Source organism: Cervus elaphus, chromosome 11 (assembly GCF_910594005.1).
Source record: "Cervus elaphus chromosome 11, mCerEla1.1, whole genome shotgun sequence".
NCBI classification, from domain to species: Eukaryota; Metazoa; Chordata; class Mammalia; order Artiodactyla; family Cervidae; genus Cervus; species Cervus elaphus.
Window position 1 is genome coordinate 57,620,239 of NC_057825.1, and position 18,532 is coordinate 57,638,770.

Sequence of the window (18,532 nt, forward strand, 5' to 3'; positions counted from 1 at the left end):
AACTCTCCAACAGTGCAGGAACATAATCCTAAGCATTAAAATACAGGCGGCCAAAAGTCACACCAAACCCATAGACACTTCAAAACTCACTACTGGACACTTCATTGCACTCCAGAGAGAGGAGATCCAGCTCCACCCACCAGAACACTGACACAGGCTTCCCTAACCAGGAAACCTTGACAAGCCACTTGTCCAACCCCACCCACAGGGAGGAACCTCCACAATAAAGAGGAACCACACACTTTCAGCATACAGAAAGGCCACCCCAAACACAGCAATCTAAACAAGATGAAAAGGCAGAAAAATATTCAGGAGATAAAGGAACATGATAAATGCCCACCAAACCAAACAAAAAAGGAGGAGATAGGGAGTCTACCTGAAACAGAATTCAGAATAATATAGGAAAATCTTTCAAAATCTTGAAAACAAAATGGAGTTATGGATAAATAGTCCGGAAACAAGGATTGGGAAGATGCAAGAAATGTTTAACAAGGACCTAGAAGAAATAAAAAAGAGTCAATCAATAATGAATAATGTAATAACTGAGATAAAAAATGCTCTGGAGGGAACCAACAGTAGAATAACTGAGGCAGAAGATAGGATGAGTGAGGTGGAAGATAGAATGGTGGAAATAAATGAAGCAGAGAGGACAAAAGAAAAAAGAATGAAAAGAAATGGAGACAATTTCAGAGACTTCTGGGACAATGTCAAATGCCCCAACATTCGAATCATAGGAGTCCCAGAAGAAGAAGACAAAAAGAAAGGCCATGAGAAAATACTTGAGGAGATAATAGTTGAAAACTTCCCTAAAATGGGGAAGGAAATAGCCACCCAAGTCCAAGAAACTCAGAGAATTCCAAACAAGATAAACCCAAGGTGAAACACCCCAAGACACATATTAATCAAATTAATGAAGATCAAACACAAAGAGCAAATATTAAAAGCAGCAAGGGAAAAGCAACAAATAACTCACAAGGGGATTCCCATAAGGATAACAGTTAATCTTTCAATAAACTCTTCAGGCCAGAAGGCAATGGCAGGACATACTTAAAGTGATGAAAGAGAAAAACCTACGACCCAGATTCCTGTACCCAGCCAGGATCTCATTCAAATATGAAGGAAAAATCAACAGCTTTATAGACAAGCAAAAGCTGAGAGAATTTAGCACCACCAAACCAACTCTTCAACAAATGCTAAAGGATCTTTCCTGGACAGGAAACACGGAAAAGGCTTATAAACTCGAACCCAAAACAACAAAATAAATGGCAACAGGATCATACTTATCAATAATTACCTTAAATGTAAATGGGTTGAATGCCCCAACCAAAAGACAAAGACTGGCTGAATGGATACAAAAACAAGACCCCTACACATGCTGTCTACAAGAGACCCACTTCAAATCAAGGGGCAGCTACAGACTGAAAGTGAAGGGCTGAAAAAGATATTTCATGCAAATGGAGACCAAAAGAAAGCAGGAGTAGCAATACTCATATCAGATAAAGTAGCCTTTGAAATAAAGGCTGTGAAAAGAGGCAAAAAAGGACACTACATGATGATCAAAGGATCAATCCAAGAAGAAGATATAATAATTATAAATATATATGCCCCCAACATAGGAGCACTGCAATTTGTAAGGCAAATGCTAATGAGTATGAAAGGGGAAATTAACAGTAACACAATAATAGTGGGAGACTTTAATATGCCATTCACACCTATAGATAGATCAACTAAACAGAAAATTAGCAAGGAAACACAAACTTTAAATGATACAATGGACCTGTTAGACCTAATTGATATCTATAGGACATTTCCCCCCAAAACAATGAATTTCACCTTTTTCTCAAGTTCACACGGAACCTTCTTCAGGATAGCTCACATCCTGGGCCATAAATCTAGCCTTGGTAAATTAAAAAAAAAAAAAATGAAATCATTCCAAGCATCTTTTCTGAACACAATGCAGTAAGATTAGATGTCAACTATAGGGGGGAAAAAAGCTATGAAAAATACAAACATATGGGGGCTAAACAACATGCTTCTGAATAACCAACAAACCACAGAAGAAATCAAAAAAGAACCCAAAATATGCATAGAAATGAGTGAAAATGAAAACACAACCCAAAACCTATGGGATTCAGTAAAAGCAGTGCTAAGGGGAAGGTTCATAGTAATACAAGTTTATCTCAAGAAACAAGAGAAAAATCAAATAAATAACCTAACTCTACACCTAGAGCAACTGGAAAAAGAAGAAATTAAGAACTCCAGGGCTAGTAGAAGGAAATAAATCATAAAAATAAGGGCAGAAATAAATGAAAAATAAACAAAGGAGACCAGAGCAAAAATCAAGAAAGCTAAAAGCTGGTTTTTTGAGAAGATAAATAAAATAGACAAATCATTAGCCAAACTCATCAAGAAAAAAAGGGAGAAGAATCAAATCAACAAAATTAGAAATGAAAATGGAGAAATCACAACAGACAACATAGAAATACAAAGGATAATAAGAGACTACTATCAGCAACTATATGCCAATAAAATGGACAACTTGGAAGAAATGGACAAATTCTTAGAAAAGTATAACATTCCAAAACTGAACCAGGAACAAATAGAAAATCTTAACAGACCCATCACAATTGAAACTGTAATCAGAAATCTTCAAACAAACAAAAGCCCAGGACCAGATGGCTTCCCAGCTGAATTCTACCAAAAATTTAGAGAAGAGCTAACACCTACCTTACTCAAACTCTTCCAGAAAATTGCAGAGGAAGGTAAACTTCCAAACTCATTCTATGAGACCACCATCACCCTAATACCAAAACCAGACAAAGATGCCACAAAAAAGAAAACTATAGGCCAATATCACTGATGAACATAGACGCAAAAATCCTTAATAAAATTCTAGCAAACAGAATCTAACAGCGTATTAAAAAGACCATACATCATGACCAAGTGGGCTTTATTCCAGGGATGCAAGAATCCTTCAATATTTGCAAATCAGTCTATGTGATACACCACATTAACAAATTGAAAGATAAAAACCATATGATTATCTCAATAGATGCAGAGAAAGCCTTTGACAAAATTCAGTATTCATTTATGATAAAAAAGAAAACAACCCTCCAGAAAGCAAGCAAGCAATTGTACATCAACATAATAAAAGCCATATATGATAAACCCACAGCAAACATTATCCTCAATGGTGAAAAATTGAAAGCATTTCCCTTAAAGTCAGGAACAAAACAAGTGTGCCCACTCTTACCACTACTATTCAACATATTTTGGAAGCTTTAGTCGCAGCAATCAGAGAAGAAAAAGAAATAAAGGGAATCCAGATTGGAAAAGAAGAAGCAAAACTCTCACTATTTGCAGATGACATGATCCTCTACATAGAAAACCCTAAAGACTCCACCAGAAAATTACTAGAGCTAATCAATGAATATAGTAAAGTTGCAGGATGTAAAATTAACACACAGAAATCCCTTGCATTCCTATACACTAACAATGAGAAAACAGAAAGAGAAATTAAGGAAACAATTCCACTCACCATTGCAATGAAAAGAATAGAATACTTAGGAATAAATCTACCTAAAGAAACAAAAGACCTATATATAGAAAACTATAAAACACTGATGAAAGAAATCAAAGATGACACAAATAGATGGAGAAATATATCATGTTCATGGGTCAGAAGAATCAATATAGTGAAAATGAGTATACCACCAAAACAATCTATAGATTCAATGCAATCCCTATCAAGCTACCAACGGTATTTTTCAGAGAACTAGAACAAATAATTTTCATAATTTGTATGGAAATACAAAAAACCTCAAATAGCCAAAGCGATCTTGAGAAAGAAGAATGGAATAGGAGGAATCAATCGGCCTCACTTCAGACTATACTACAAAACTACAGTCATCAAGACAGTATGGTACTGGCAAAAGACAGAAATATAGATCGATGGAACAGAATAGAAAGCCCAGAGATAAATCCATGCACCTATGAACACCTTATCTTTGACAAAGAAGGCAAGAATATACAATGGAGAAAAGACAATCTCTTTAACAAATGGTGCTGGGAAAATTGGTCAACCACTTGTAAAAGAATGAAACTAGAACACTTTCTAACACCATATACAAAAGTAAACTCAAAATGGATTAAAGATCTAAATGTAAGACCAGAAACTATAAAACTCCTAGAGGAAAACATAGGCAAAACACTCCCTGACATAAATCACAGCAGGATCCTCTATGACCCACCTCCCAGAGTAATGGAAATAAAAGCAAAAATAAACAAATGGGACCTAATTAAACTTAAAAGCTTTTGCACAATGAAGGAAACTATAAACAAGGTAAAAAGACAGCCTTTAGGATGGGAGAAAATAATAGCAAATGAAACAACTGACAAAGGATTAATCTCAAAAATATACAAGCAGCTCCTGCAGCTCAATTCCAGAAAAATAAATGACCCAATCAAAAAATGGGCCAAAGAACTAAACAGACATTTCTCCAAAGAAGACATACAGATGGCTAACAAACACATGAAAAGATGTTCAACATCACTCATTATCAGAGAAATGCAATTCAAAATCACAATGAGGTACCATCTCATGCTGGTCAGAATGATTGCTATCAAAAAGTCTACAAACAATAAATGCTGGAGAGGGTGCGGAGAAAAGGGAACCCTCTTATACTGTTGGTAGGAATGCAAACTAGTACAGCCACTATGGAGAACAGTGTGAAGATTCCTTAAAAAACAGGATATAGAACTGCCATACTACCCAGCAATCCCACTGCTGGGCATACACACCGAGGAAACCAGAATTGAAAGAGACATGTGTACCCCAGGGTTCATTGCAGCACTGTTTACAATAGCCAAGACATGGAAGCAACCTAGATATCCATCAGCAGATGAATGAATAAGAAAGCTGTGGTACATATACACAGTGGAATATTACTCAGCTATTTAAAAGAATGCATTTGGACCAGTTCTAATGAGGTGGATGAAACTGGAGCCTATTATATAGAGTGACGTAAATCAGAAAGAAAAACACCAATATAGTATATTAATGCATATATATGGAATTTAGAAAGATGGTAATGATGACCCTATATGCAAAACAGAAAAAGAGACACAGATATACAGAACAGACTTTTGGACTCTGTGGGAGAAGGCGAGAGTGGGATGATTTGAGAGAATAGCATTGAAACATGTATATTATCATATGTGAAATAGATTGCCAGCCCAGGTTCGATGCATGAGACAGGGTGCTCAGGGCTGGTGCACTGGGATGACCCTGAGGGATGGAATGGGGAGGGAAGTGGGAGGAGGGTTCAGAATGGGGAACATATGTACACCCATGGCTAATTCATGTCAATGTATGGCAAAAACCACTACAAAATTACAAAATAATTAGCCTCCAATTAAAATAAACAAATTAATTTTAAAAAATCTTTAAGATGATAGTCAAATAAGGAAAACCTTAGGAACAAAACATGCAACGTGTATTGCAAAATGGACTTGACTTCCCGCTGATATGCTTTTGACACAAGGACCAGGTGACAGTAGGTACAGGCATAGATAATTTCAGTGTAACCCTTGTAACTGGAGCACCAGTTCAGAAATTGTGTCAAAGCAGTCAGCTGCCTTGAGTTAGGAATCTTCTGGGGCTGCTTGGTGATATTCTGGTTTTTGTGTGGTGGTATATCCCTTGGTTGGATGTTCTGCCCAGATTTCATTTCTGCACATGAACAGTTGACACCAAATTGCATGAAAAGTTGCCCCAATGGTAAGAGATCTCTCATGTGTCCCATAAATAAGACTGGGATACACAACACTTTTGAGGGTGTTGAATATGTGTTTTTTCTTAAAGGAGTTGTCTGATAACCTTCTGACTTCTGGACACTACATAGTCCATACGTAGGAGGGCTGGTCTGGCTCGTGGACCAGGTGACATGGAATCTGCCAGATTTGAATGGGGCCAGAAAAGCAGAGGGCTGTGCAGTAAGTTCAGCTGTGGTGCAAGCAGCCCTGTCTTCTGGGCCAATGAGACACAGTGAGCTGATCAAAGACATCAACTATCTGGACATAACCAACACTCAGAGATCAGTCGCTGAGCAACAGGAAATACACCAGGGAAACCAGTGGATGCTCCAGGGGGCACATGGCAGCACTTTCCTGGAGGGACTGTGGAGTGTGAGCTGCCTTGGTCAGAAGGAAGGAAGAGGCTGTGGGAGGCTGTCCTAGTGATGCCCTGACCTCTGTTTACAAAGAGAGGACTCAGTGCCTGTGATTGAGGGCCTCATGGTTTCTTTCTCAAAGCTCAAAAGCTGTTTCCTCTTGAGCCCATACTGGTGTCAGCTCATCCTCTGGGCAACCCAGCTGGTTCTGCCCCTGAGAAGCTGAGTCTTTATACACTGTACAGGGTCCAGTGAGTTTCCTGCTCAGAGAAATACATTTAGCATCTCCAGGCTCCTCATTGATGATGGTAGCAAGAAGTCAATTGAATTTGGGATAAAACTGTTCATACTCTGAATACATGTAGAAATACCTGCAGATGTCCAGAGGTTCTTTGCTTGTGTTACAAATTCTCTACATAAACCATTTCTTAAACTATTATAATTAAGAATCCAGTTTTAATTGCACTTGCTACAAAACAGATTATTCTGGAAAGGATGACCTCTAATAAGTTTTACCCCCTTAACCAGAAACAGTATTCTACTGTCCAGGTGGATTTGAAATTATTTAATGCAATTCACTGTTATATTGTTCATGGGGTTCTCAAGGCAAGGATACTAAAGTGGTTTGCCGTTCCCTTCTCCAGTGGACCACATTCTGTCAGACCTCTCCACGATGACCCATCCGTCTTGGGTGGCCCCACATGGCATGGCTTAGTTTCATTGAGTTAGACAAGGCTGTGGTCCATGTGATCAGATTGGCTAGTTTTCTGTGATTATGGTTTCAGCGTGCCTGCCCTCTGATGCCCTCTTGCAACACCTACCCTCTTACTTGGGTTTCTCTTACCTTGGAGGTGGGGTATCTCTTCATGGCTGCTCCAGCAAAGTGCATCCACTGCTTCTTACCTTGGATGAGGGGTATCTCCTCACAGCCGCCCCTCCTGACCTTGAACGTGGAGTAGCTCCTCTAGGCCCTCCTGCACCATAAAGAATGAAGGGATGGAGCCAAAGCAAAAACTATACCCAGTTGTGGATGTGACTGGTGATAGAAGCAAGGTCTGATGCTGTAAAGAGCAATATTGCGTAGGAACCTGGAATGTCAGGTCCATGAATCAAGGCAAACTGGAAGTGCTCAAACAGGAAATGGCAAGAGTGAACGTCGACATTCTAGGAATCAACAAACTAAAATGGACTGGAATGGGTGAATTTAACTCAGATGACCATCATATCTACTACTGTGGGCAGGAATCCCTTAGAAGTGGAGTAGCCATCACGGTCAACAAAAGAGTCTGAAATACAGTACTTGGATGCAATCTCAAAAATGACAGAATGATCTCTGTTCATTTCCAAGGCAAACCATTCAATATCACGTAATCCAAGCCTATGCCCCAACCAGTAATGCTGAAGAAGCTGAAGTTGAATGGCTCTATGAAGACCTACAAGACTTTTTAGAACTAACACACAAAAAAGATGTCCTTTTCATTATAGGGGACTGGAATGCAAAAGTAAGAAGTCAAGAAACACCTGGAATAACAGGCAAATTTGGCCTTGGAGTACAGAATGAAGCAGGGCAAAGACTAATAGAGTTTTGCCAAGAGAACGCACTGGCCATAGTAAACACCCTCTTCCAACAAAACAAGAGAAGACTCTACACATGGACATCACCAGAAGGTCAACACTGAAATCAGATTGATTATATTCTTTGCAGCCAAAGATGGAGAAGCTCTATACAGTCAGCAAATACAAGACCAGGAGCTGACTGTGGCTCAGATCATGAACTCTTTATTGCCAAATTCAGATCAAATCAAATTCTTAAATTGAAGAAAGTAGGGAAAACCACTAGACCATTCGGGTATGATCTAAATCAAATCCCTTATGATTATGCAGTGGAAGTAAGAAATAGATTTAAGGGACTAGATCTGATAGACAAAGTGCCTGATGAACTATGGACGGAGGTTCATGACATTATACAGGAGACAGGGATTAAGACCATCCCCATGGAAAAGAAATGCAAAACAGCAAAATGGCTGTCTGAGGAGGCCTTACAAATAGCTGTGAAAAGAAGAGAAGTGAAAAGCAAAGGAGAAAAGGAAAGATATTCCTATTTGAATGCAGAGTTTCAAAGAATAGCAAGGAGAGATAAGAAAGCCTTCCTCAGCAATCAATGCAAAGAAATAGAGGAAAACAGCAGAATGGGAAAGACTAGAGAAAATTAGAGATACCAAGGGAACATTTCATGCAAAATGGGTTTGATAAAGGACAGAAATGGTATGGACCTAACAGAAGCAGAAGATATTAAGAAGAGGTGGCAAGAATACACAGAAGAACTGTACAAAAAAGATCTTGACCCAGAGAATCATGATGGTGTGATCACTCACCTAGAGCCAGCCATCCTGGAATGTGAAGTCAAGGGGGCCTTAGAAAGCATCACTATGAACAAAGCTAGAAGAGGTGATGGAATTCCAGTTGAGCTATTTCAAATCCTGAAAGATGATGCTGTGAAAGTGCTTCACTCAATATGCCAGCAAATTTGGAAATCTCAGCAGTGGCCACAGGACTGGAAAAAGGTCAGTTTTCCTTCCAATCCCAAAGAAAGGCAATCCCAAAGAATGCTCAAACTATCACACAATTGCACTCATCTCACACTCTGGTAAAGTAATGCTCAAAATTCCCCAAGCCAAGCTTCAGCAATACATGAACCGTGAACTTCCTGATGTTCAAGCTGGTTTTAGAAAAGGCAGAGGAACCAGAGATCAAATTGCCAACATCTGCTGGATCATTGAAAAAGCAAGAGAGTTCTAGAAAAACATCTATTTCTGCTTTATTGACTATGCCAAAGCCTTTGAGTGTGTGGATCACAATAAACTGTGGGAAATTCTTAAAGAGATGGGAATACCAGACCATCTGACCTGCCTCCTGAGAAATCTGTATGCAGGTCAAGAAGCAACAGTTAGAACTGGACATGGACCAACAGACTTGTTCCAAATAGGAAAAGGAGTACGTCAAGGCTGTATATTGTCACCCTGCTTATTTAACTTATACGTTATATGCAGAGTACATCATGAGAAACACTGGGCTGGAAAAAGCACAAGCTGGACTCAAGATTGCTGGGAGAAATATCAATAACCTCAGATATGCAGATGACACCACCCTTATGGCAGAAAGTGAAGAGGAACTAAAAAGCCTCTTGATGAAAGTGAAAGAGGAGAGTGAAAAAGTTGGCTTAAAGCTCAACTTTCAGAAAAGTAAGATCATGGCATCTGGTCCCATCACTTCATGGGAAATAGATGGGGAAACAGTGGAAACAGTGGCTGCTTTATTTTGGGGGGGCTCCAAAATCACTGCAGATGGTGATTGCAGCCATAAAATTAAAAGACGCTTACTCCTTGGAAGGAAAGTTATGAACAACCTAGATAGCATTTTAAAAAGCAGAGACATTACTTTGCCAACAAAGGTCCGTCTAGCCAAGGCTATGGTTTTTCCAGTGGTCATGTATGGATGTGAGAGTTGGACTGTGAAGAAGGCTGAGCGCCAAAGAATTGAGGCTTTTGAACTGTGGTGGTGGAGAAGACTCTTGAGAGTCCCTTGGACTGCAAGGAGATCCAACCAGTCCATCCTAAAGGAGATCAGTCCTGGGTGTTCATTGGAAGGACTCATGCTGAAGCTGAAACTCCAATACTTTCGCCACCTCATGTGAAGAGTTGACTCATTGGAAAAGACCCTGATGCTGCGAGGGATTGGGGGCAGGAGGAGAAGGGGACGACAGAGGAGGAGAAGGGGATGACAGAGGATGAGGTGGTTGGATGGCATCATCGACTCGATGGACATGAGTTTGAGTAAACTCTGGGAGTTGGTGATGGACAGGGAGGCCTAGCGTGCTGCGATTCATGGGGTCACAAAGAGTCGGACATGTGACTGAGTGACTGAGCTGAACTGAACTGAACTGAACTGAATACAATTCAGTCCATGTCAGAGAATGTGATTAGCATGCCTATGATAAATTCAAAAGTAATTTTAGAGCATTTCTAAAACTGGGATGTATTTGAAGAATTTACATTCTACTCAGCTATCACTAGAAACAGAAGTCAGACCCGCATTTAGGAATGACCCTCTTGTGTACCCAAGGTATTTATTTATTGTTTGAATTTTTTGTTTTTATAACAATATGTTACAACTTTCTAAGCTCCAAAGTGATTCTGGTTAAAATACGACATAAATCTCCGTGAATGTTGGACAGTTTGGAAACCCAGCTACTGAAAAATTTACCAATAACCAAAATGTAAAGTGGAAAATTCATATTTGTATAGCATCAGGGGAAAATGGAAAATGAAAATTAAATGACTTGAAATAACAAAGTCAAAACATTCCTTTCTTGTTGACCCAATATTTTCTTCTCATATCATTTTCCAAAACTGCATGTGGACAGAAGCTCTGACTTGGCTCAAGTGGACCAACCCGTCTGGAAACAGTAAATCCACCTAAGATTTGTGGCCCCATAAGGTAACTTCCATCATAGGGGATTTGGCTGAAGTCTGAGTCAGCAGGCAGGCTAGGTTTGCTGGGTCAGAAAACAGAAACCTACTTATTCAGACTTTTTCTTTTTCTTTTCTCAAGGACTCTGTGTGCATCCTTAATACTTGTCTGATTGCTGGAAGTTGGTCTCCATCTCCTCGGTATTTCCTGGGTTTTGCACTCTTAAGACATTCCCTGTCACTGTCGGTCGCACCTCCCCAGTCCAAACATGTGGCCTCTGCTGGACCACATTCAGGAGCAAGTACATCTTTGAGATTCTCCTTGGCTGAGTAAAGTTGACAGTGACTAGGTGACATGACCTTAGGTCTCTGCACAGGAACATCACTGAGCCCTTGATGATGGAAGATCTCAAGCCCTGGCCACACAGTCATTTCCTGTGACATGTGCAGTGGCCCAGACACAATCTGGGAAACCAGGCAGATGGCCCTTTCTCCTTGTAATTTTGTAAGGAACATACTGGGTTTTCTCTCTGGGTTCTTCTTATCAGCACCACTGTTTTCCATCCCACCAAATCAAAGCCAAACAGCAGTATGTTCAATTGTGTGTGTTGACTTGGCTCCCTTCACGTTTCCATTCCTGCAGTCTTCCCACACCTTAGAATTCCTAAGTTTTGAGAAAAAGAGCTTGTCGTATTATTCTGAATCCTTTCAGTGTTCTATGGTATAAATTCTATGCTCTACAGCTTCCAGTTTATGTTATTTTTTAAAATGTTAAACCCCAGCTTTAGGAATTCTAATACTCATATTTGTGTTTCTCTGAAAGGTAACTGAGAGAAATCAGAGATGTTTGCATTGTGATATTGTGTCTGCCATCATTTCAAAACAAAAAAATTTGGGGCATTCATAACTGAAAGCTTTCACTAAATTTTCCCCACTAATTCCACCTGGGGGCTGCTTGTAGAGATTGTGATCTGACATATGTTGAAGGAGCAGGAAAATACATAGTAAAAAGGAGATTCGGAAAGTGTGAAAAGTGAAAAAAACCTGTTTTTGAGTATTGTGACCTTTTATCTTCTTAAAAGTATACCCAAGCTAGTAATCCCAGCATGTATTTTGCTACAAATCTGCCTCATCGTCCCACTGATATACTGACTGTATTTATTCTACATGTCACTGTACACAAGGGGAGAGAAATAGGATGAGCTCTCACTCACCTCTCCTTCTTCAGGTCTGTTTGCTCAGAGGGCACTTAGACCCTCCATTCTCCTGCTGGTGCTGTCACTCAAGGCTGTGCAGCTGATGGTGTCTGAGGTGCAGCTGAGGCTCTCATGGTCCAGAGTCCTCAGCTTCATCCTTCTCCCCTGACCTCCAACATGTTTTCCTACACCGTCAGAGACTATGCCTACCTGCTCCCCAGTCAACACATGTGAGCAGCTGGGCGACCAGGAGAGGGGGGGTTTATGTTCAGAGCTGTACCACTGTGGGAGGTTCTTGTATACTCTGCTGGCAGTAATAAACTCCAGCATCCTCAGCCTCCACCCTGCTGATTTTAAGGGTGAAATCTGTCCCTGACCCACTGCCAATGAACCTGTCTGGCACCCCAGAGGCCCGATTGGAAACCAAATAGATCAGGAGCTGTGGAGACTGGCCAGGCTTCTGCAGGTGCCAGCTCAAATAAGTGTCTCCATAACTATCTTCAAGGCTCTGACTGGCTCTGCAGGAGATGGACGCCATCTTTCCAGGGATGACAGACAGGGAGAGTGGATTCTGGGTCAGCACAATGTCCCCACTGGATCCTAAAATAGTGAGATGAAAGTACAAGATTTCAGACAAACTTGAGAGTTATATACAGAAAATTTCCATTTATTATTTCATTCTAAACTATTTGTGATTCTGATTAATATTTGACATATCAAATTTCAAAATGAATCAGAGATTTACAAAGAAAAAGAGGTCTCTAGAGTTCATGCCCACTTGCCCACACTTTCTCTGTCACAACCAGAGCATATATACCTTTCCCCTCTATATCCATCCTCATTCTCATGTTGCTAAACATCACATGCCCTTTACAGAGGATAAGGTGTGCATCTAACATGTGGACAAACACACATGAAAAGCAGTGCTTCCTCAGAGCTCACCACTCTCTGCATCCTCCTTCTCATCCACCCTCCATCCTCACCTGGGACCCAGAGCAGGAGAAGCCCCAGGAGTTGAGCAGGGAACCTCATGTTCAGAAGTGTGAACTGAGGAGTCGTGATAAGTCAGAGCAAGACCAGAGCTGAGCTTTTATCTCAGACTTGCAAGGGAAGGTCCTCCCTGGGGAACAACATGCAAATCCCCTGGTGTGGACAGAACCCAAGGGAGTGGGGAGACTGATGTGAGCAAAGGAAGTAAACCTTCGACCTAGTACAGATGAAATTTATGCTGCATGAGGAGTAAAGAGACATACTTACATGTTTCTTTCTATTTTCTCTCCCTATTTTATAGTTTTTTAGAACTTTCTCAGTCTTACTATACTTCTCTTTAATAAGGCTGAGTTTTCATGATTATGTGGTGATTTTCCTGCTTCATGATATTTATGTAAGAGACTCTGGATTTGTTGTTTTTCAATTTAATAGCGATTAAAAAATCAGGGATACTTAAAGGGGATATATCTTAATTGCCCAACAAACAAAGGTTTACATGTGTCACTATCAGGACAAATACACAGAATGCATCACATTCTCAGATGCTGTACTCTTAGTTACAGTTTTCAATTTAATAACTCTTCCCAACCAAGGAAACTGTCATATTGAGAGTTAGAGGAGAAGTATATCTAACTTCAGGTAAAACTGGGTTTAGAGCAGCCCAGGATAGTGAGTCAGAGCTGAGATGGAAGGAGCACATAGAAAGCATGAGGAAGACTTGAATCAGGAAATTCCTAAACAGATTTAGTTGAATGTTTTTGGAAACTCTGACTACATGACATCCACATGAAATGTAAATTTCATATGGTTTTGTATTTCTAATATAGATATGTTTTGAGGTTTAAAAGAGTACATATCAGAATGATTGGGCTTCCTACGTGGCTCAGTGGACACAGGTCAGGAAGATTCCCTGGAGGAAGAAGAAACCCACTCCTGTTTTCTTGCCTCATAAATCCCTTAGACAGAGCAGCCTGGAGGGCTACAGTCCATAGAGTCACAAAGAGTCCGACACTACTTATCAATGAACCAACAAACAATCAGAATGCTTAAGCTTATCAACACAAGGGTTTTTTGCCAGAGAGACTGGGGGAAAGACAGTTTTCTTAGAACCACAGAGCAGACCCTCCCTGGGACCCTGACCCTGTCTATGAACAAACATCTCTGAGTTTGGTAGTGAAGTCAGCATGGGGCAGGTCTGTGCTTCTGTGGCCTAGAGAGCAGGTGGCTGGTCCTTCAGGGTCAGTGATGCTGAGAGCTGAGGGAAAGTCAGCATGCAGCCGTCTGTGAGCATCTCAGCCAGGGATCCAGACCCTGGGGAGCTCATGACAGAGACTCCTGGGCTCGGGACCTGAGGCTGTTCCTACCTCCTTCCAGGGCTCCCCACTGTTTCCTCCTCCCCTAGCTTGTTCTCCACTGAGAGGAGCAGCTGCTCTGACCCTGATTCCCTGGGGGAAGCAGCTGCTCAGCTGAGCACAAGGGCTGAGCCCACGGGGCAGGGGTGTGTTTAGGGCCATGACACGTGTGGTCCCAGTGAGGGTTCTGTGCACAGAAGTCACATGCAGGGTCCTACCTCTGATTACAGGAGGTGACAGAGGATGTGAGTAAATGTGAGTCTGATCTCTAGGTCTACAAAGCCAGGAGCACCGGCTTAGGGAGAACCTTTGGTTTTGCTCTTTCTCACACCTGGTGTAGGGAACACTTGATCTCTGTCCTCCGGATGACCATCACTAACCAGATCACCCTCCAGAGACCTCGTCCTCACTCCTCTCCTTTACTGGATGGACCTTCTCACTCACAATTCTTTCTATTTATTTTCTCCCCCAATTAGGTTGCCCTCCGAGATTCAAAAATTTCCCCCAGACCCGCCAGTGAGACGGTTTCCTGGTGTTTGGAAACTTCTTCTATTAAGACTCCCTTCCCGGGATGGATCTCCAACCCTAACTCTATTGACTCTCTTTTTATCTTTTATATTTTGTCCTACCTCCTTTCGAAGACAATGGGCTGCTTTTCTGGGTGCCTGATGTCCTCTGCTAGTGATCAGAAGTTGTTTTGTGGAGTTTGCTCAGCGTTCAAGTGATCTTTCGATGAATTTGTTGGGGAGAAAGTGGTCTCCCCATCCTATTCCTCCGCCATCTTCCACAATTCTTTCTAACGTGTATGTTCATTGTCAACTATGTCCCCAGACTCACACTGTCCTTGGGACAGGAGGTGATAGAAGGAACAGGTGTGTAATCAAGTGCCCATTGATTAGGTCATTGAGAGTCTTTCCCAAGTGTATGTGCCCTATTGTCATGGAATCTGCTATGAAATTATTCATGCTGCAAAATGTAAATGTTGAATAGAATTAAGAAGCATTAATAATAATAATAATAATAAAATTAATAATGATACTCAGAATGGGGTCTGGGCTCTGGGACTTTATTACCAGAGACCCACACACTGAGCTTCTCTGAGATCCCTGCTGAGCAGGTGCATCTTATGTGACTACTTTTTGAAAAACACACTAAGGGTTTTCCCCAATGACAGTATCATTTCTAGGACAATGTGTAGCTCTTCTTTGCACATTTTCAAGCATCTTTTTTTTTCCTGATGCCCACAAATATATCATAAGTGCTCATGACAAAATACTCCATGGTGTCATATAGTATGCTCAGCTTATAATAAGAAAGTACCCCCATAGTTACAAATCCTTAGAATCTTGTCTTGATTGTGGTTTTTATCCACTGGTGTCAAGTGCCTTTTCTAAACCTGCCTATTTTTCCCCTTGATATTGTAGACCTCAGTGTTTTAATGAAAGCAAGACTATATTTGTTATATTTGTATTTTGGTAGATTAACATACATATTTACCCCAAAAATGTTTTGGATGACTTAATATTCTGGAATGATTTTTATCACTCAGAAAGTGTTTAGGTTTGATTCTGGCAGCTGAAGTGCTAGGTGTTTATCACTTCCATTCAATCAGGGAGGCACGACTTTGAGGCTGGTCCTCAGCCTGGTGATTCCTTGCTCTTCCTGGTTCATTCTCTCTCCCAGGTGTGGTCCTTCCCCCATTCTACCTGAAGGCTTTGTGCTAATTAGGATCCAGCCTTCTCTGGGGCCCTTGGAGACTTATTTTTACCTCTGACCATAGACATTACAGAAACGTCTGCTTGGCTTTGAAGCCTCGACTGTCTATTTTCTTTTAGATTTTCAGCTTATGAGCAGCTGCTTCTGAGACAGCAAAAGAGTTACGGCCACTAAAGAGAGCTAGATACAGTTTACCCATACAGGCTTCATTACTTCTTTTCTCAGCTCTTCAAATACCTGCTCTCTTTGTATGTCTGCATTCATTCTATGGAGATGAAATGGAATTAAATAATAAGTGTTGGGCTTCCCTGGTGGTGTGGTTGGGAATTCACCTACTAACATAGGGGACAGGGGTTCGATTCCTGGTCCAGGAAGATCCCATAAGCTGAGGAGCAACTAAGCCTGCAGGCCACATCTGCTGAACCTGTGCTCTAGATCCTGGGAGCCACAGCTTCTGAGCCCATGCACTTAGAGGCCGTGCTCAGTAAGAGGAGTGGCCATCACAATGAGAAGTCCATGCACTGCAATGAACAGTAGTCCCAACACTTCCTCCTAAGCCACCACCTCCTAGGTCATGGATTTGTCTCTCCACATGTGAAAATATAGGCTATCTTTCTAGCTCTACAGGCCTTTATACACATCCTTGCTATCTGGAAGCCATTTATATGTCCAGTGATGCCAGTTCTAGCTATCTCACCAACAGTCACTGCTTCTTTCTCCAATTAGAGAGAATGTCCCCTGGAGTTAGAGCCTGGGTTAGGATAAACCAAAAAGCCAGGATCAGCCCAAATCCAGGAAGATCAGTTCTCTCCAAAGTAGGATGAAGACCAAGACCACATCCCCTGGAGCTGCTGTGAGCTGCAGAGAGGACAGGTAGGAGGAGATACAGGAATGAAGATGAAGCCAGCTCTGTCGTGAGTAGAACAAGACCAAGGAGTCCCCAAGCCTTCCTGTGGTGGCTGCAAAGACAGAGAATCTATGTCTACAACACACACAGGGAAGCAATCTGTGCATGATGGAACTGCCGTCATCTGTGTCCTTGAGGATTCATGGATCAGATGTCATATAGACAAGTGTTGATCAGAAAACTGTAACTTGATACCTTGTAATATCTTTTTACCCCAAACATATTTTTAAAGCCTGTGTTCAATATAATACTCTGTCTATAAGGCGATGAAGATCTCATAATTCATGATGTGGAATAGATTTATGAAATGCAATAAACAATGCAGCTAATTAAACCAGTGGACGTTTATAGCTAGTTTACCATTATTTTGTTTAGTAAAATAAGGCACAAGAGAGATAGAGTGTGTGTTTCCTAATCTCTTCCTTTTTCTGCACCCAGTCCTGAACAAGATCGTGTTCAGTGTCAGTCTCTATTGTTCAGCTGCAGATGCTGGCATTTGGGGACAGAGAATATGGTGATGGCTCCACCCCGCTACACATGACTCAGCAGTATCACCTTGCTTCCTTGGCTACTCAGCTTTCCTCCACAGGTATTTCCCACCACAGTCTCCTCCCTAACATCCCCTCGATGGGTCTTTCCGCAGTCAAAAGCAGCCCTTGCCCTGGGATTGCTCCACAATCCCTAAACTCCAGCTCCCAGCCAATGTGCCTTCCAGGAGACCAGTGTTCCTGTCAGGGGTATGTATGGCTGCAGCAAGGACTGTCTGATTCTCATCCCATTTAGGCTGCCACAGATCAGCTATTTCACTCTCAGCCTTAAATGTTTCTCTTCTGACTCAGACAATTGCCCTGCTGTGGGGATCAGACCTCTGCTCCAGTTCCCCCACCCGCTGAGGGCAGGTCCAGTCCTACCAACACTCCTGTTACTTCCCCTAGTTCCTTCATCCTACCAAGTTTTGCTTGATTCTATATATCCCTTCGGAGAAGGCAATGGCACCCCACTCCAGTACCCTTGCCTTGAAAATCCCATGGACGGATGAGCCAGGTGGGCTGCAGTCCATGGGGTCGCTAAGAGTTGGACACGACTTGAGCGACTTCACTTTCACTTTTCACTTTCATGCATTGGAGAGGAAATGGCAACCCACTCCAGTGTTCTTGTCTAGAGAACCCCAGGGATGGGGGAGCCTCGCGGGCTGCCGTCTACAGGGTCGCACAGAGTCGGACACGACTGAAGTGACTTAGCAGCAACAGCAGCAGCATATATTCTTTTCCACTGGTCAGGTACTCCTGTCCGCTCTGAGCTGGTGTTCTGCATGCACTTGTGTCTGAAGGTATATTTCTGATGTATCCGTGGAGAGTGATGTACTCCATGTCCACCTACTCCTCCACTATCTTGTTCTCCAGTACTCCCCAGCTTTCTTTGTAGTCCAGTTCTCACATCCATAATCGACTACTTGAAAAACCATAGCTTTGAACATTGGGGTGCACGTGTCTCTTTCAGATCTGGTTTCCTCAGTGTGTATGCCCAAAAGTGGGATTGCTGGGTCATATGGCAGTTCTATTGCAGCACTGTTTATAATAGCCAGGACATGGAAGCAACCTAGATGCCCATCAGCAGATGAATGGATAAGGAAGCTGTGGTACATATACACCATGGAATATTACTCAGCTGTCAAAAAGAATTCATTTGAATCAGTCCTAATGAGATGGATGAAACTGGAGCCCATTATACA

General features: G+C 41.7%; 1 gene segment (V, D, J or C); it reads right to left on the bottom strand.

Moving 5' to 3' along the window:
• Positions 1–12,103: 12,103 nt before the first annotated feature.
• Positions 12,104–12,867, bottom strand: LOC122703116. The segment is given in 2 exon segments: positions 12,104–12,435; positions 12,819–12,867. Coding segments are annotated over 2 exon segments (381 nt in total).
• Between the last annotated feature and the right edge of the window lie 5,665 nt (positions 12,868–18,532).